General features: G+C 37.2%; 1 protein-coding gene across 1 annotated transcript; it reads right to left on the reverse strand.

Moving 5' to 3' along the window:
- Positions 1–188: 188 nt before the first annotated feature.
- Positions 189–18,921, reverse strand: myripa (myosin VIIA and Rab interacting protein a). The gene is given in 17 exon segments (XM_055151331.1): positions 189–511; positions 1,313–1,373; positions 1,444–1,542; positions 1,979–2,140; positions 2,832–3,008; positions 4,751–4,861; positions 4,864–6,360; positions 6,759–7,252; positions 7,558–7,687; positions 8,280–8,387; positions 8,656–8,736; positions 8,820–8,917; positions 9,541–9,621; positions 12,545–12,681; positions 13,059–13,280; positions 17,832–17,961; positions 18,832–18,921. Coding segments are annotated over 16 exon segments (3,585 nt in total). The 5' UTR covers positions 17,942–17,961; positions 18,832–18,921; the 3' UTR covers positions 189–494.
- Between the last annotated feature and the right edge of the window lie 617 nt (positions 18,922–19,538).

A 19,538-nucleotide genomic window follows, 5' to 3' on the forward strand; every position in this document is an offset into this window, starting at 1 on the left:
TTTCAGACTCAGAAATCAGGAATCTGGTGTTCGGGTGGCATTTCCTCATCTCAAAAAACAGACTGAATTCCTCACTACACGCCCATCTCCAGCGCCGGAGCAAACTGGATCAACGAAAATACAAAACAACAAAAATAAAAGTTTGAACCATAACTATTTATATTAACATTGTTTTATTTTGTGCTTGAAAATAAACTACAACTGGCAAAAATACAATTTACAGAGGACAGTAAATAAGGTGGGATATGTAACGTTTCTAATTTTTCACATCATCCAAGCATGTAATAGCCTTGCCACTTTTAGCACAAGTATGTGTTGTTGCTTTTTACTTCTATTGTGGTGCAAAAAAATCTATTTCAACAATGAAACAAAAATATATTAACAGTCTTAGTTTTTTTTTTTTTTTAATCATTACACACAGCAAAAGCACAGGATCATTTGTCTGTTGTGTGGACAGTGAAGGCACTAGGCACTGCTGACTGGACGTAAAACACTTAGGTTTGTTTGTCATCTGAAAAAAAAAAAAGGAAAATGTGTTTAAATTTACAGTGGCATTTTTTATTTAAAGCCTTGTAAACAACTTGGAGGTAAGAAATCATATTTGTTAAAGAGTTTAAAAAGAATGATGTTTATCTCAAAAAGGTCTGGAGGGAAAAACAAAAGAATGGTCGCTGCAAATTTTTGTTTCATTTCTTAAAGCAGACCTATTACTCAAAATCTGTCTTCTTTATAACCAAGCTATAGTTATTTCCCCCTCTCATTTCCCCTCTCAAAGTTGTGTTTGGAGTGATTTGTGCATATTTGAACAGTCTTTGTCGCTTTATCGCTTATTTTCAAGATTTCTGATCAACTTCTCACCACCACCGCCATACGACCACTGGATTTGGATTTGGCAGCATTCCATAGTTAGTTTGGTACAAATGAAAAATGAAATATAAAAAAAAAAAAAATCTGATGTGCAGCTATTCTCTAGAGCCAACAAGTTCATGACTCTTTGTTGTGATGACAATTTTCTAGCGTGGAAGTCAGTGTACTTGTTTCTTTTATTAAGTTGTTTTAGATAGATTATGATATAATATTGCAAAAAATGTTCAAATCATAACATAATGATCCACAAGTGTCATAGATTATAACTATTACTACTAGTATATAGCCAGCTCAAGATCAATATGTCTTCCTTAACTTTAAATTCAATGGCATTTTTTTGTGTCAGCCACATCATAAACTGCTAAAATGTATTTAAAGAGAACGATTCATAAACAAAATAACTAATATCTAACTAAACTAATTATTTTGTGGTGTGTATCTGTACCTTTAATGGGCGGAGCCGGCAACAGGCGCCTCTGCTGCCTCGGCACATCCAGAGTAATGCACTATAACACAAACATGAGCCATTCATTAAGTTCATTCAGCTCTTTTAATATTGAAATGTGCGGTCAGTACCTTTGCTGGTGAGGTCCTGGTTTTAGTGAAAGTGGGCTGAGGGTCCACGTTGAGCCCGGCACTTCTCAAAGCAGCGATTCTGGCTGAAATGTCTGATATCTACAAAAAAAAAAAAACACCAAAAATTGATAATTAATGTTCCTTATAATGGGTGCACATCATGAGTTGAATGGTGTCATTGCATAGAAACACTAGAAGAAAATAGGGATAACTAGGATTAGGGATGACTAGGATGAGAACCCAAAACAGGATTGAAAAGGACTAAAACTGGACAAAACAAATAACCATGAACACAACACCAGAAATAGATCTTAGCACATTTAACCTCAGCTGCTCTAAACGCTGTACAGACATGACTATAACAAGCAGTTAATAATAGGACTGGACTGATGTTAGTTAGGATCAGTTAGGATTAATCAGGATTAATCTGATCTGGGTCATAATCACACAAACATAAACTGTGAATAATCAATTATTCACCTCACCATGATAGCCAAACTGGAGAAAGCAAAATCTTAAGCAAATGTCCCCTCACCTGCATGTCGGACTGTTGGACTTTAGCTGCAGCTGTTGCCACCTGTTCCTCCAGGTATCTGAGCTCTGATTGGCTCGTGGAGCTGCACACTGCCCGGGCGCAATCCTCCAGGTCCTCAAGCTCCAGCTCCAAATCATACACTGAACCAGCCGCTATGTAAACCTGGGGAATGAGAGAGGATTCAACACTGGAATACATATATTATTCACAATACGAGCATTTATTTAAAATTGTTTTGTCAGTTGTTTAGCATCAAAGAAATGTTAGTTTGTTTTTAAAATTCACATGGCGAGAAGTTAATTCCATAAATTAAAGGTGTACCATGTAGCTTTTCTGGTGGAGGGTTCACCTGATTTAGTCCATGAAGATGCCTGGAATGCTCCACACTATGTTCTGGGATGTTCCAGCATATGGCATTAAATGTTTCAAGTGAGCATTTATTTATTATTCATTATGAGTGTTTTATTGCTAAAGTTAAAATTTTATTGAAACTTATGAAGACACATGTCACCAGGCCAAGTTACAGGTCTGATCAGCGTAGAGATTCATAAGTTCAATGCCATACTGTGAAACATTTCAGACAAAGAAATAACGTCTCCATGGAAACAAGCAAATGGCAGACCCTTCACCTGGAAAAGCTACAAAGTGAACCTTTGAATAAGATAAGAAATAAATGATGTACAGTCATTTGGAGTTCATAGTTGCTTCCAGTTCACATTCAATTTTGATGAGTGAACTCCTTGCACGTTCATAAGTTCTCACACATTCATATTATTGAGCTGAAGGGGTCTGGCTAAAGGACACAATGGCAGCATGCATTCAAAACAACACAGATGTGCATTTTTGCTCTTACATTTTCCTCCAGCCGACAGAGCTGCTGGTCCAGTTGCTTGTGGTTTGGGGACAGAGGGGCGTATGGGGCAGAGGGGGTGTCAGGAGCACCCTCTGTCTCCCGTAGCAACTGCTCTGTGGCGTTGAGCACCTTAAGGACCTCCGTCGTGATGCTGCACAGAGACTGAGCAGAGTATCTCTGTGGGACAACACAAACTGTAACCAATCCATGGGTTTCAGTATGATGATCAATTTAAAGCAACGTATTATATATTTTGAAAGTGGAAAATGCTATAGTTTGATTTTGTATTAGATCACATTTTAATACCTAGTAGCATGCAACAGCTGCCCAGGGACAGATTGATAGTAATGTGGCTGCCAATTGGTCACTTTTACTACCATCGATCACTCAAACCTTACAGGGAAAGTGGTGAAAAGTATTACTAGAGTAAATAATGATAGCGCAATTGGAGCTTATTTATGTAAGGGTACAGTTGGATGTCCATTAAAGCAGTAATTATGAAGTATAAGGGCTGTAGTTAAAAGCCCATTCTGAACAATAGTGGCGTGGGCAAAGCAATATACTAATATACACAGAAAGAAAAGCACTTTACCTTCAATACATTATGGAACTATCTATATTCACCAACTCCACCAACATGAATAGTGTGTTTTTGTTGAGTAGAAGAGGAGAGAACTCACAGTAACAAAGGGAGGACAAGCACATACACACCAACCTGACAACACAGACATTTCTATCTGTCTTTCTCACCTGTTTTAGCTGAGTGAACACAAACTCACTTCCCTGAATTGTAGGACCCACAGACAAAAGCAGCATAAGAAATCAAAAAAGTATAGGAAGTGTTAGTGATGAAAATACACACATTTTTTTAATTAAAATAATCCTAAAATTTTTTTCACTCTCATTGTGGTTTATTTTCTACTATCATAAACGATAAACCTTGGTGCCTTTGTTAACATTTGTATTAGTTTGTACGACCATAAACAAAAAAAATAAAAAAGCAAATCAAAGCTGGCATCTTTAACAGAAATACAATCATTTTTCTTAGTTCTCATCTTCATTTTTTTTAGAGGGGTTAGTTTATGGAACAACCTGAGTGATGATTATAAAGCATTATGTTTTTAAAGATATAGAGCTCTGGAATGAATGAATTATGCATTAAATTGTGTTTGTTTTCATTTATATTTTGTCTCTTATATGTACAGTTGTAAATGTAAACTTGTTGTTGATGTGCTGCTATCTGTTCTTTCTTGGAATTCTGTTATTGTTTAGTAGGGTTTGGTACTTTTGCTTCAGCTTGGACCCTTTCTGTCAGTGTCATGATCCAAGTAGTAGTGGTCTGGTTTGTTTTTGTTTTGTAATGCTGCAAAATGAACCAATTTAAAAAAAAAAAAAGAAGAAGAAGAAGAAAAGAAAATGTCACATAGCATATCACAGAGAGCTATTGTGAATATCTATTGTTATAATGATGTTACCTCCTGGACTTTTGTGAGTTGTGTGAGTAAGTCTGTATTGTTAGTCGGTCTGCATTCCTAAAGCTCCACATGCTCTGTTCCACCTCGTGATGTCATGAAGTAGGATTAAATTAAACTTCAGGTACACTTGACTGTCCCTTTATGGAGATTTGTCCTCTGCATTTGACTCATCCTTCAATGCCGCTGGGGCTACCTTGAGTAGATCTTGTCCTGATCTTGACCTCAGCTTGGTCAGAACTACTTTAGTTGGTGGACTGAGATTGAGTGATGTATAGTGTATATATAGTATGTATATGAAATCAATTTTTAAACAATCCAATCTCAAAAATTCACAATGAAAAGCTTAGAATCTTAGAATCATCTTAGAATCAAAAAATCATGAAAAGTTGGTGCTAAAAAGACATGATGAGTGACTACATTTAAAAGTAAAAATTGCACCTTTACCTTTTGTATTTCCTCTGGAGAGAGTAAACCCCCTGGAGAATTGAAGATCCCGCTCTGCTCCTGGTTCGACTCCGGTCCCACACCTCTGTCTGTATCTGCACTTTTCCACCTCTGTCTGTATCTGCACTTTTCATCCTCTCCTCCATCACTTCTTCCTTGAAAACTTGAATATTATTCTGCATTTCTCCACGTTCCTCCTCTGCCTCACCTGCTGTGGTCACTTTTTCCTTTGAATCACTTAAAACATTTCCATTACATCTATCTTGACGTTCCATCTTTTCATAGTTTTTTCCCAGTTCTTCATCTCTCCCTCCATCTTCACCTCCTCTTGTATCATCTGAATTACCCAGCTCAAACTGCTCATTTGTTTCTCCCACATTTTGTCCTTCCACTTGCATATCCTCCAACGTCATCATCAACATGCTATTAATAATTCTATTAAATTCAACCTCATCTTCTTCACTATCTGATTTCTCTTGCCCATTGCCTTCAGCTAATATTTTCTCAAGATTTTTTGACTCTTGTGAACTTGCTTCATTCACAAATTCACTATCAATACTTGCAGTGGTTTTGTATCCTGTATAACTGCCTCCTTCTTTTGTATCCTGCACTGTGTCATCCTCCCAAATTGGTTTTCCCTCTGCTTTTAGTTCAAACATACTAACATCAAAATCTCCGATAGACTCCTTCCTTTCAAAATCTATACTTTCTTTCGCATCGCTCGGTTCAATATCTCCTTTGGACATTTCTAAATAATTGATGGCCTTACAGTCTTCTCTTAGTTCAAACATGTTTACGTCTAAATCTCCGATAGACTCCGTTCTGTCAGAATCATTACAAGTTTCCTCACTTTGGGCCATTTCATCTTGTCCTACTCGATCCAGTTCATCCTCTGTTGAAGAAAACTGACATATGCTCACCAAACTGGCTAAATTTCTAACTTGCTCGCCTCTCTCTGCTTGCAATTTCCATAACGCTGCATCCTCTATGGCCTCTTCTGCACTCCCCACTCTGTCAAGTTCATCCTCAGAAGAAGAAAACTGTGTAGCACTGACTTGGCTAACTAGTTTGCACACTTTAACACCTATTTCTTCATCCTTTTCTTTCTTCGTTAAGTCTTCATCTAGACCTATTCTATCAAGTTCGTCCTCTGTAGAAGAAAACTGAGTAGATTTGACTTCCTGCTCGAGGCGGCAAAGTTTAAATTTCAGGTCTTCCTTTGGTTGTGTGTCCTCTTCCTCACTGATGCCCGCTTTGTCCAGGTCATCATCGGTAGAGGATAAATATAAGAGTCTAGACTGAGAAACTAGTTTGTATAATCGCTCCTTTGCTTCATTGTCAAGTTCAGTATCTTCAGTTTTGTCATCAGGTTCGGCTTCGTCCAGGTCCATATAGTCTCCACTGTTACTTTCAAGGACACTGTTTTGTACATTGGTTGAAGAGTCACTAATGCTATTATGACCCGCCAGTTGTTGTAGTTTTACAGTGAGTTCCTGGTTGATCTGATTGGCTCCTGGGCTGATGACGTCACTGCAGAGGTCAGGGGTCGTTGTTCCAGAGGTTAAAGTTTCAGGTGTGATGGCGTCAGAGGAGAGATGGAGCGTGTGGTCCTGTGAAAATAAAGTGACTCATATTGGTATTTACATGAATGTAAACAACCACAAAAAACAAAAAAAGCACTTTTCAAGGCTGCAATTTTTATGGTAGAAGGTCCGCCACCTGCTTGTCATTGCTTTGCCTGGGATATTTCACAAACCATCTACATGACGACAAGCAGGTAACACCACCAGACCAAGTTACAGGTGAGATCTGTGGAGAGGCTAGCAGGCTCAAAGAAAGAATGCATATTCATGATATTTTTGAGCAATAATATCTGTAATTGTTATTAAACTATTTAACTAAATTATTTGATATCTATACAATTTGGACTATGCCAAGCTTGAGAAAATGTTACTTCATTTTAGTTTCATATTTATTTGCTCTTTACTAACACTTTACTGAAGCTCACCTGTCCACATAAAACATTGGTCTCTCTTTTGCACCTCCTCTTCTTCCTGGCCCTCCTCACTCTCCTCTCCTCCGGATCCTCTCTGCTTTCTTCTTCTACCATTCCTCCCTCTAGGTTAAAGTTCACGTCGATGATACTTGTCCTCCGAGACGATGAGGGCTTCCTGATCTCCACTGGCACCTTCTTGTTTATCAGCGCCTTAGATTTCCAGTAGTTTCCCTCAGAATCCCTGCTCCCTCTCCTGTCTCCCACATAGTCCAGATCCAGGTCTTCCAGCAGATCAGATTGGCCCATCTTCTTGTGGATCTCTTTGAGGACCGCACCCCAGGAGCTGTCAGGCTCACAGTCAGAGTCCATGGCCTCGTAGGCTGATACTGCTCCAGACTCTCTCTCCAAAGCACTGTACACCTGAGACTTCCTCCTGCTCAGCAGACTGGGATGAGGAAGTTGGCCGCTCTGAAGGACTAGCCAATTTCCGTCTGGGCTTTTGAGCACTGGGAGGGACACAGCAAGGTTTAAGAAGAAATGAACAATACATGTATTCAGCAGGAAAAATGGGCTGAGACAAATATCTCACAGCATGGGAGGTGACAAGATTAAATGTTTACATGATTTATAATAAACAACTGCACAATGGCATCATGTTTTTGTATAAAAATATTTTGGGAAATCACCAAAAGTGTTTGTTTTTTTTTTCCTTCAAAACTTAACAAACCATCCTTTTCTGGGCGCAAGCACAATGCGTGTGTGAAAATGTTATTTTGTGAGATCTATCAATATTCAGTAGTCTGTACAGTACCAGAGCTGTCGAGTTGGTCGACGCTCTTCCAGGCCGACAGAGATGCGCCAGGACCCTCTTTCTTCAGACTGTGACTATCACAGGTGGAAGAGTCTGCTCCAATGTCCAACAGGGACAAAGAGTGGGTCCTCTGCAGACATAATGGACTGTATAAAATATATGCACAATATTGTTATTGTTGAATCTATCATGAACAATATAAGGAAGAGAATACATGCAAACATGTTCATGATAACTGAGGTTGGTACACATCTACAAATACAAAATTTTGTAAGATTTCCTTAAAAGTGAGTTTTCCTGGTGGGTCTCCACCTACTCTGTGTGGAGAAGTTATTACATTGATTGAAAAGTTCTAATGTATGGTCTTAAACGTGTGCATGTTGTGTTAAGTGACTGTAACTTGGGCTGATGGCATCACCTGCTTGTCTCCATGGGGAGAGACATGTTTGATGCCACACTGTAGAACTTTCCAAACAAAGCATCTTCATGGAGACAAGCACGTGGCCACAAGAAGATTTACATAAACTATGTACAAAAGGCTGACATCACTTTACATTACAAACTTTACAAATGATTCAAAAGGTACTCCTCCAGATGTTGCAGTGATATGTTTGAAAGCAACTGTTATAATTATTTTATTTACACCTGATGTCCTTTTGTTTCAACTATGACAGTAGCGGGAAATAATATAATTGCATTACTAAGACTTGTATTGTGGTTACCCAGAGTCCTTGCTGATGTGGAGGCACAGAGTGGTCGTAGTACGTGTGGGTTAGATCCTGGTCGTATTGGCTCTTGATCTGGGCCAAAGTCTTCCTGCGACTGATGATCTGAGCACACAGGATTATACAAGGTCAAATGTTAATCCAGAGACACGGCAAAAAAAAACAAAAAAACAGCTGCTGCAGAGGCGACATACAGTACAAGTGCAAGTCTTTCTAAAGTGTATTAAAACAGCAATACGCTTCTTTTTAGTATTCCAAATGTGTTTTATGACTGAACAACTCCAGGTTAAAGACAGCTTGTTTAGATTATAAACTGGGTTTCACAATGAATAAATACTTTGTACTGTAAAGAATGACTCAAAGTGTTAGCTACTTTTTCTACTATGGTAGTTGCCAGTTCTTCAATAAGTTCTCCTCGATGTTGGCGCAAATAGTGTGCTTCATTCTGCTTTTCCTAAAAACAAATGAAGCTACAATTATTACGTATCCATAAGATTATTTACACTTTTTTATGTAGGTGGTTTGTGTAATAGTGACCTGGCTGTAGGTGTGGACTTCAGCTTTGGAAATGGCTTCATCGATGGCTTCTTCTGCTACACGCCGAGCCACAGTCAGAGTTTCAGACATGCTGTGCTCTGGACACAGGAAACACACAACTCCAGTTCAATCAATACTAAAAAAAATATTATAAAAATACTTGGGAGGCATAAATGTGTTTGAAACAGGATACAAGTATCACGTCCCAGATACGACAGTAGGGGTGGGTTGGTAATACACCAATAACATACAGTATATGTTGTAATACTGTGATTATACTGCGAATATAACCGGACCAGCTGGAGAAAATCCTCCATCCTAACACGAGACGATCCAACCAAAGCTGCTAATTTGTATCACGTGGCTCTCAAATGCAGAAGACACCTCCTCTAAAATTTTGGCACTTAAATTGTCAATTTTGCAAAAATCTACACTCCTTTCTGGGTTTTTTTCTTCTTTTTTTTATGTGTAAGCAGCCATATTTGTTTTTGACGCTGATTGGTTAATCCGCCTGCCAATCATGCCCTGTGAAACTGGGGAGACATTATACATGATATGGCTTCAGATCCACTTGACTTTATAAAGTTTTGTCAAAGCATGTGGTTCTGACTAGTCAGGTAAGCAAATTATGTGTTACAAAGTGAAGTGGACTCTTGCATTAAATGATATACTTGTAGAATCTAACTTAACAGCTTGTGTTTATTTAGTTGATATGATTCACCTTCAGTTTGTCTGTAGAAGGTGGAGTCGCTTCCACAGATGCTGCCATCATTGCCGATGCTCTCCTCATAACCACTACCATCTGCGGGAACAAGGAAACATGTGAAGAGTGGAGAGAGACATTCAGCTAACTGTAGAACCCAGGAATCAAGGTCATAACGGTGTGGTTGTAGCAATATACTAAAGCACTTGTTCTCAAGCTACATAAAAGTAAAAGTACCACCTCAGAAAAAGATTTGGTTTTCCGAGTATAACAGCATCTAAACCAGGTCTTGAATGGTACTATTCCTGGTCTAACTAAGGGCTAAACCCAGTATAATTTTATATTACACCCCTAGTTTTAACTAAGAAATTACCCAAAGGACCAAAAACTGGATTTTTTTTTTTCTAGATTAAAGAAATATTAGAACTGTAGAAGACCTCACATCTACCCAGTAGTTAGAATGGACCTACTTACTATACTACCGAATGGTCATTTTAGTGTGCAAAAGCCTAAGATTTTCAAGCTTTTTTTTTTTTTTTTTTTAACTTTAAATAGTTCATAATGCTGTACAATGTCTTCTAATAACTCAGCCTATTTAGAGTGAAAAATTTCATGATGACCTCCTTTACTGTTCCCCCCTCTGAAAAGGCCAAGCAACAATACAGTCATTTGTGGTTATGTAAGTGCATTAGTGCAGCCTCGTGTCTGGCATTACTGGCCTTCTGTGAAGTACAGTGGGCCGCTAGGGTCAATTTTAATCATTTTAGGGCCAAAGACAGACGCTGCCCCTCTGATCGGCTGAGATTACGGAGATGTGCACTTAGTTTATGAGACACTTCAGATAATAATCCTCCAGGGGGCAGAGCAGAGGTAGGAATGCGAGTAGGGCAGGGGTAGCAGAATGAGGTTTGACCCCCTGGCAGATGGAACAGATAATGCAACGTGACAGTTTTGGCCCAAATTGGACTTCTGACGAAAGAGATGCTAACACTACGAGCTAAAGGGCTGTAGGTCACAGCTCTCCTGTAGGGTGTGTGTGAGTGTGAAGGTGAACACGTCTGTATTAAACCAATTCTTTATAAAACAGGGGGCACATTGTATGGAAAATGTATTTCTGTGTTTCAGAAACATGTTTTTCCTGTTATGGGCCAGGTTGGTAAGATTTTATTAATTTAAAGCAAAATGTTTTAAGGCAATGGTCTCCTAAATATTTGATTACTTAAAACCCCATGGAGAGTTCTGGTGAAATCTATGCTATAGCCCAAAGTCTACAAAGTTGTCCTCTATCCAATTTTACCGAGCTACATTTCTATTTATGTGTTGAGTAAGGTTGTCAAAGGTACTGAAAATAAGATTATGATCAATACTAAAACTAAACACTCATATGAGCAACTATTGGTACTAAAAAAAAAGTCACATTCACAGGACAGTCAAATTTTTCCTGAATAGCTTTAGAATGATCTTGAGCCGTATCAGAACAAGAAAAGAACACATATGCTCTGGGACCACTTTGGAAACATAACTGTGTAATCCTTTAGTCGCCCAGTTAAAGACCAGATGGTAATATAAAAGAGAGAAAGTACTATGATTTGAAAATCACTTTCTATGGTCTAAATAAAGACAGTTGGATTGTTTTTGTTCATCGTAATGGTATCGGAATCAGTATTGAGTATCAAGGCTTTTCCTTATAGTATCAAAGCCGAGTTTGAAATTTTAGTATCACACTAGTGTTATAAGGAAACTACAAAAAAGATTTGTTCTTATTTTTATATTTTTTTATTTAAATATTGGTTAATTGTTGACTAATTTTATGGCAGTTTTATAGTAATGTTATAGATTTATAGTAAATAAGTGTCATGTGACAAGTTATGTGTAGGCAGTCCATTAAATAAAAATAGCTGTAGTTTCTCTGTGTCCTTTAAAAACACGCCTCCGGTGCCCAGATCACTGCAGTCTGACCCAGATGTGTCAGTTTGGCTCGACATTACACCACACCTGACCACAGAGAAGACAAGAGCCTAAAACACAACTCAAACTAACACCATAAATCCTGTATCAGCGTAAGCGTTGTAACTAAAGTATACTAAAAGATTCACACAGGAAGAACAAGACTATATTACTGTTGATTTTGTGCACACAGACTGAATTGTTCCAAACCAATACAATAAATACAACTAAATATTTTGTCCTGATGCATGCATTTTACCTAGACTACTTTCACCCTTAGTATACTTTTTTTTTTTAAGTTAGATTATGCACAATAGCAGCTTCAACAGTCTATAAAAGTTAAACCAAATGTCTGCTGACCTCAACAGCATTTCCTCTGAAATCCCTCAGTTAAATCTGATCAGAGTTTGAACTATTGGCCTGAGATTCATGTCCATATGTGTGTACACATGAAGCACAGACCAGTCCAATATGAACATAATAATATGATAAAAAAGACTCAAAATGGTCCAGTGAGAATCATATTGAAAACACAACAATACATGAGCAAAATATCTGGTAAATTAGTATACCCAAGAAACATAGCAAAGAAATGCTTTCCATGTAAGAATTTCTTCATTTAGACCATTAGTGACTTCTTCACAATATTTTTTCTATGTTTTGGTCCTACATTATAGTTGTGACTTTGCCAGGTTTAAACCTACTTTACTCCCAGTGTAGTCATGATCAAATCCTAATTTAGTCCCATTTTAGGCTACATTCACACATGCTCCACATCAAAATCAGATCTAAACTAGGACTAAACCTGGATTAGAAGTAGAACAGGATTAAAACAAAACTGCATTAGAACTAAAGAATCAAACTACATAAGGTTTAGTTCATACTTCATGCTACTTGGGCTTGAGTACCATTGTATTTCAACTGTTGAATTTATTCTAGTCATCAATTTAATCTCACAGAAATTGAATTATACTTTGATAAATCTTTTTTTATTTCAATTCTCATTTTAACTATGATACTTTGGTTTGACCGAACAGTTCAGTAGGCAGGTGTAGGCAGACATGTGTGGCCGTACCTGTCAGCTCTGAGAGGATGCTGTGCTCCGTCAGGTGTTTCTTGTACAGAGTCTTTAAGACTTTAGCGCTGCCGAAACGTTTAAACCTCCTCTTCACATTAGTGTAGAACCACTCCAGGGACTGGGTCTTCAGCAGCCTGCAAAGAAATACTTCAAACTGTTTCTTTCTTTTACCTGACCATCTTTGAAAGTGCAAAAGGGCTATTATGAACTGCATGTATTTATATTATAACTACTCATTTTCTATGGAACTCACACAAATTGACCTGGTAAATGAGAAATCAATACTGCAAACTTCAGTACACAAAACATGTCCAATAAGCCTACATATAAAATCATTAGAAGGTACAGAAGACAGAATACCTTGAATTAATTAAAATCAATTAACTATATTAAATAAATAAAATAAACATAGTACCATCAGATCTATTCAACACATGACAGATATTCAGAATTCACTGCCTTGTATATTTGTTACATTACAAATAGTACAAGTATCATTCATGCCGCTCACCTGTGTTTCTGGCAGGAGGAGCAGAGCCAGTCCTTGCTCTTCTTGTTGTAGAGTCGACAGGCACGGCACACGTTGTATCCACAGTCTCCACACCGACGCTTGGGGTTCAGCAAAAAAGTGAAAGGGGCGCAGCAGCGGATACAACAGCGCTGGTTAAAACACGACTGAGTGGACAGCAGACGGCTACGACTGCCCTCCTCTGCCAACTCCTGCTTTAGATCACTGTACACAGAGGGGGGAGGAGAGCAGGAAGAGGAGAGAGAAGGACAAAGTAGAGAGAGTGAGTGGTCAGAAAAATTATTCCACTACAATCAACACAAACCAGGGTTGTTAAAAAAAAAAAAAAAAAAAAAAAAAAACTATACTCAGAGAATAATTGATGCACTAATCTTGAAACTAAATTCTCATTTGATATTGAAAAAATGACAAATATATTGGACATGTTTTACATTTTCTGAATAGTTTTAGATAGTATTTAAAAAGGTCCCATATTATGCAAAGTGAGCTTTAAGCCATGTTACAATGCAGTTTCCTCCTCTACAACATGCCTATTTGTTGTGCTGTGTTTTGTTTCATGCACGTATGTTTGAGTAACCAAATCTCAAAATGCTCTATTCCACTTTGTGTTGTCCTGAAGTGGTAGTTTTGTGGTAACTACCTTTTGCCTTTCAAGAGATATTGTCAATTCCTGGGCTAAAATCATCCAAATTATTCTAGTAAAAGTGTATAGAGTTTAAAACACAGTGGAGTACTTCTTTGATTACCACATGACATCACAAAGTGGAACAGTGTCTTCTGTTTGAGAGAAGCCTAAACGTGTGGGGTTTGTGTGTTAAACATGTGTGACTGAAACAAAACACAACTCCAGGTATGTTCATGATAAGAAAACAACATAATAACACAGATCAGAAAATAGTATAATATAGGCCCTTTAAACTACTGTACCAGAAACAGATTAAGATCCCATGATTAATATTAAATAGATAATTCATTTCAAATTAAAACAATTAATTTTAAAATAAATTCCTTGTGATACAGTAATATTACACCTTATGAAATTAAGTTTGTATTAAACAAAGTTGTCACGATACCAACATTTCAAATATTTTTCCCCCCAGTCAGCCAGTTTATACTGAGCAAGTGAAGTCTCAGTACTCAGTTTCCCATTAGATTTGTGAAAAATCAAGATTCAGTTCACATTTCACAACCTGAATGTCTAGGAGCCTTAATGCTTGAACACTGAAATATTAACTGCTCACAAATAAGTCATGCAGTCTTGACAATTTGCACCATTCAAATTACGATTACGTTATTTTTGTAATCTTAAGAAATAAAAGTCCCTTTACCATAGATTGTATTGTAGTATCTGAGAGAGTAAATAGTGCCACTAGAACGTCTGTTGCTTTAAATACACTTTCACTCAGTCTGTGATTCAATATTAAGCAGGTGCATATATGATTTATTTGGCTCCTGCTGCGCTGCTCCAAAGGTTAAGAGAGGAAACACTGAATAAAACATTCAGACTGCAGCAGGACATTCTCTGCATACACTCACACAAAGTCGGGCTTTCTAACACAAGCTCGGTTTGACAGTCAAATATAATCATTATTTCAACTCCTCTTTGCGCCCTGTGCGGTACCTTTGACTACTCATTCACCTTTAACTAATCATGAGCCTATGTTGTGTGTGATATATAATGTTAATTTAACATATCTATATTGTTTTTGCAATATCAACTATGGTAAATTATAACACTTATAATGTAAATTATACATTGTAAGTGTAATGCAATAATGCCTTGCAGCATTTAGTTTAACCTAGGCCTTCTTTGTTCTGCATATGCTGGTCTGGTCCCGGTCTGGTCCCAATTTGGTTTTGGTTTAATGTGGATTTAGTTTTTTTGTTGTTGTCCTGTTCAAGTCTTGACTCTTACAGTTTATATTTAAAGGGCCCATATTACATTGTTTTTTGACCCATGCTATAATGTTGTTTCCTCACCAAAAACACATCTGGAGTTTTGTTTCATTCACACGTTTAACTCACAAACCCGGAATATTTACGCTTTATTTAGTTCTTCTCTCAAACTGAAAACACACTATTCCATCTTGTGATGTCATGCAGTAATTTGAATAATGAAAAAAAAATCTGCGGACGTCTATGAACAAAAGCAGTCTTGAATGCTAAATCATTAATATGTTTGTGTAAAATTATGTTGGGTTTAGTCTTGCAAACCTTCACCTGTAGGAAAGGAAAGCCACATGTGGATATAATGACTCTTAACATGAACTTTCCAGCACAGCAAATCCATACTTTAGAATGATTTCAAACAAGGCTTAAAAAGACACTATTCACACAGAAAAACACGTAGCTCCGTGTGTTATTTTCCACCATACTCATTTATGCAGTTATAAAGATTAGATAAAGGTCTAATAGCTCAGGTGGTGCAAGTGCACACAGGTAGAGAATTATGCAATGCAGCTTGTTTTCAGTGACCCATCCTCGAGCACTAGAGGGCACAAAGGCACAGTTGAAAAATAATTTATTACATTTATTTATTCAATAATGAATCAAAACTGAAAATGCAATTAAATGTGTGTCAGTTTTTGTTAAATGAAAAAAATAAAAATAAAAGTGACCTAAACTAAATAATATGCATTTCTAAAATTGCACACTGCAAAAAAGGTTGCTGGATTTGAGGTTCAAAACTTATTCAAACCCCTCACATGTGAAAATGAGACAAATACAACTCCTTTTTGAGGAGGTATTCTAAACACGGCTTAAAGCTTATAAGAGTCAATTTAATTTAAAATTATTCATTCAGATGGTCTTCAAATATAAAAAACATTATATAGACCTTTTTGCTGCTATACTCATAGCTATCCCTTTAACTTTCACATTTCATTTTAGATTTGACACGTAAAATAAATTTAATCTATGAGGCAGAAATGACCCAGAGTATTGCTGAGAGCAGTTTTCACACAGTCCAAATGCGCTCATGCTCAAATGTTCGTGTGAGACATTGGTAATAAATCAGTGATGCATAAGTCATCTATAAATAGTCTGGGCGTTTTAACATCATCAGTTTCACTTGATGGAAAATATTTAAATAATGAATCCAGTGTTGTCAGTATTAAGACAACAAATATGTATTCAGCTGTAACAGTGATATAGAAATATATTTACATATCAAAACAAAGGACAGAAAGTGCAAGTCCTGTGATTACCTTAGTTAGATCGCCCCCTTTTGGATATCGTGTGTAAGCAAACTAATATCATTATAAACAACCGTGCCAGGGACTTCAAAATTACATGATTCAGTTAATCGACATTGACAAGCAAAGTGGATAACAGCAGATAACAGTGCTTCGCTTAATACACTTGAAGTCTGCTCATTATCAGATTTCAGGAGTTGTTAGATTATCAACATTTTATTACATGTGATGTGAGCAATCCGATTTCTTTTTGATGGTTTTGTCAAAGAAAAAAGGGCTAATCCATTGTACTTTGTCTTTCAAATACAACAGTTACTCAAAAAAATCTATTAAAAGCTCCTATATTATGCCAAATTGACTCACATGAGCTTTAAAATGTTGGCACATCCTCACAAACATGCCTGGAGTTGTGTTTGAAACAATTAAACAAAAAACAAGTTCAGATCAAAATGCTCTGTTACACTTTGCGATATTGTGAATGAGAAGTTTGCAAGTTAAGATCTTTTGTTCGGTACTGGCAACTCCAAATGAGGTGGAGAGCATTTAAAAACACAGTGGAGCGCTTCCTGTATATACATAACTTCACAGAGTAGAACTGTGGGTTGTTTTTTTTTCTGTTAGAAGAACTCCTAAATATGCAGGGTTTCTGTGTGTTAAACATGTGTGAATGAAACAAAACACAACTCCATTGATCTGAAAATAACCTAATATGGGCTCATTAACTTACACATGCTACTTATCCAATCTAATTATTGAGTTACCTGATTATTCTAGTCGCCTGATGTTTACTGGCCTTGTAAATGAACTCATTAAGTGGCTTGTTAAAACTGTTAACCTTATCCAGTGGTCTTTCCTGAAGCCTTCTAATATGAGTAAGCAGATTGTTTTCATTAGGAGCACGTAGCATTTCAGTGTTTTTTATGTTTCACTGTTGTTTTGGACAGAAATAAAGAATCTGCTCCCACCCAAGTCCTGTCTGCACTTGGCGAAAGTTTTTAATTTCTAAAAATGTTTGGCGGATGTTTACATGACAACGACAGGAAAGGGCTGTCACTTCCTGTCCAGAGCTTTAGACAATATGGGAGTTAAGAACAGAGCATGATGGGAAATCTCTGCTAAAGTCCAACAACCATTTATATCAACTTAAAAATTTAACAAACCATCCAAATGATAGATTAACTGTGGGATAGTTGGATTAGACAAATGTTTATATTTGCTAAAATGGGATGGGAAAAAAAGTAGTAATGATTTCAGTTACTAATCCTTTAAAGTCTACTTCATGTTATTATGTAGGCCATGTTGTGAAAGCCTATCCTGTACTCATAATCTTTTCCTTTTCTTTTTTTTAACTAAGCAGCTTATCATGCAAACATAAGAACTAAAACTATTAACATTTACAACTGAAAGTCCTTTCCCTTTTCTTTCAGGTGGTAGTTTATGTTGTTTCTCTAGGTAAAAACACAGTAAAAATATATTGCCTCAAAAATAAATGTGCGTATACAAGGCTCAAATGTGTGTTTATCTGACTATAGACATCAGTTTCTAGCTCTTCAGCACTGACCTGAGTCTCTCCTCCTCTCTCTTGCGCAGCCTCATGTCTCTCTGCACCACCTGTAAAACATGCGCCGCCTCCAGGTCCGACAGTCCAGACAGGTCCAGCTTTCGACCCATGGTTCACACACAAAACAAAACTGGAAAGCAAAAATAATCATATTACTACATGTTAAGTCAATAGACACTGTATAAATACAAAAATTATTATTTTGGGGCCTGGCTTGTCCAAATCATCACAACAATTACAATGATAGCTTTCTTGTGTTATCTCTGCCAAATGCCCTTCCACACTGTGACCATTAGCAATTTAGCTGAAGTGTCTTGCCAGGAAACACAAAAACTAACACTAGTTGGTTGTCTAAAGGTATGACTTTACATATCTAATGCCAAATCTGACTTTTTGTAAATGCTTTGTCCTTTATTTGTCCCACAATGGGGCAAACTACAAGAAAATCTGAAAAATAAAGAATATGTAGTGAGAAATCAAGGCGAGTAATTAGTATACAAGTATAAAATTAAGATACAATTAAATAAAAATAATTAAATACAACACAGTGCATGCAGAAAAGTATAAGTTTACCAAGTTATTGTTATGTGCAACAGGTGGCTGTGACAGTATCAAAACATTAAACAGAATATAAACAGAAACACTATCAAGAGAATGAAAGAAAAGTCTAATATTTGTCTTTAGTCATTTGTTTCACACTTGGGAGCCGTGGGCAGCCTCCATAAGCTCATAAGCCACTTTTCAGATTCAAAAATCCACTTACAGCAACAATCAAGGACTCGGTATCCACCAGATTAGCATTCCTCAATATTAAACCTACATGACCAGAAGTACACTTAATGGAACTACTTTCAATTCAAGATACTGAAACTATAAAATACACTACTACTATTATACAAGTGTAAAATTGGTAGTTATAATGTATGGAAGCTTAAGTCAGATATGAAATAGAAATGACAGGCAACATGAACAAAAAAGGCTATTGAACTCCACATCTTACCTTATAGTTTTCTTCCACTTTTATCAATGAATAACAAGCTTTCAACCAAGTCTCCTTTAAAAAGAAGTTAAATCCCAAAGTGTGTAGGTTCCACTGGCCTCCTGGAGTTGCTGAGTGAAGGAGGTGGAGCAGAGTTTCCTGTGGTGGTGGCAGAGGGGCAGGTCCTGAAGAGGTGGACTTATGATTCAGGATTTTTAACAGTGACAGGAACATGAACACACAAAATGTACAAGTTAAGAGAACTTTTTAATAACAAAAATGTGGAAAAGTTAAAGTTAAAGCAACAAAGCTACCAATACATTCAGCTGCAGCGGTGTTGCTGAGGTGAAAGATAAATTGTAGACTGTTGTAGTAATTTATGTTAAAGTAGTTCATGTAGTAGTTTAGTTTAAGTTCAAGTAGCTCCAGTCTTTCAACCTGCCGAGAGGGTACTGAGAAGGAGGTTTGGCGTGGCACAAACCGAAGTATCTGCACTGGGGTTTAAATTGAGCAGACTGGGCACTGATTTGACAGGAGGGGAGGGGTATTTGGAGTGAGGTTATGGAGACTGAGAAGCAGGTTATCTCTGGAGAAGACAGGAGAGCAGTTAGGTCTTCTAGGCTGAATTTATGCGAATTCTGTTTGTCATTAGGGCTATAGAGTTACCCACCAGATTAGAAAGTGTAGTTGCAAAACCTATGCCTGTATTGTATGGCCATTATTACAAG

The sequence above is a fragment of the Boleophthalmus pectinirostris genome, unplaced genomic scaffold, assembly GCF_026225935.1.
Source record: "Boleophthalmus pectinirostris isolate CB_2022bp ecotype Guang Dong unplaced genomic scaffold, ASM2622593v1 HiC_scaffold_16, whole genome shotgun sequence".
NCBI lineage: Eukaryota > Metazoa > Chordata > Actinopteri > Gobiiformes > Gobiidae > Boleophthalmus > Boleophthalmus pectinirostris.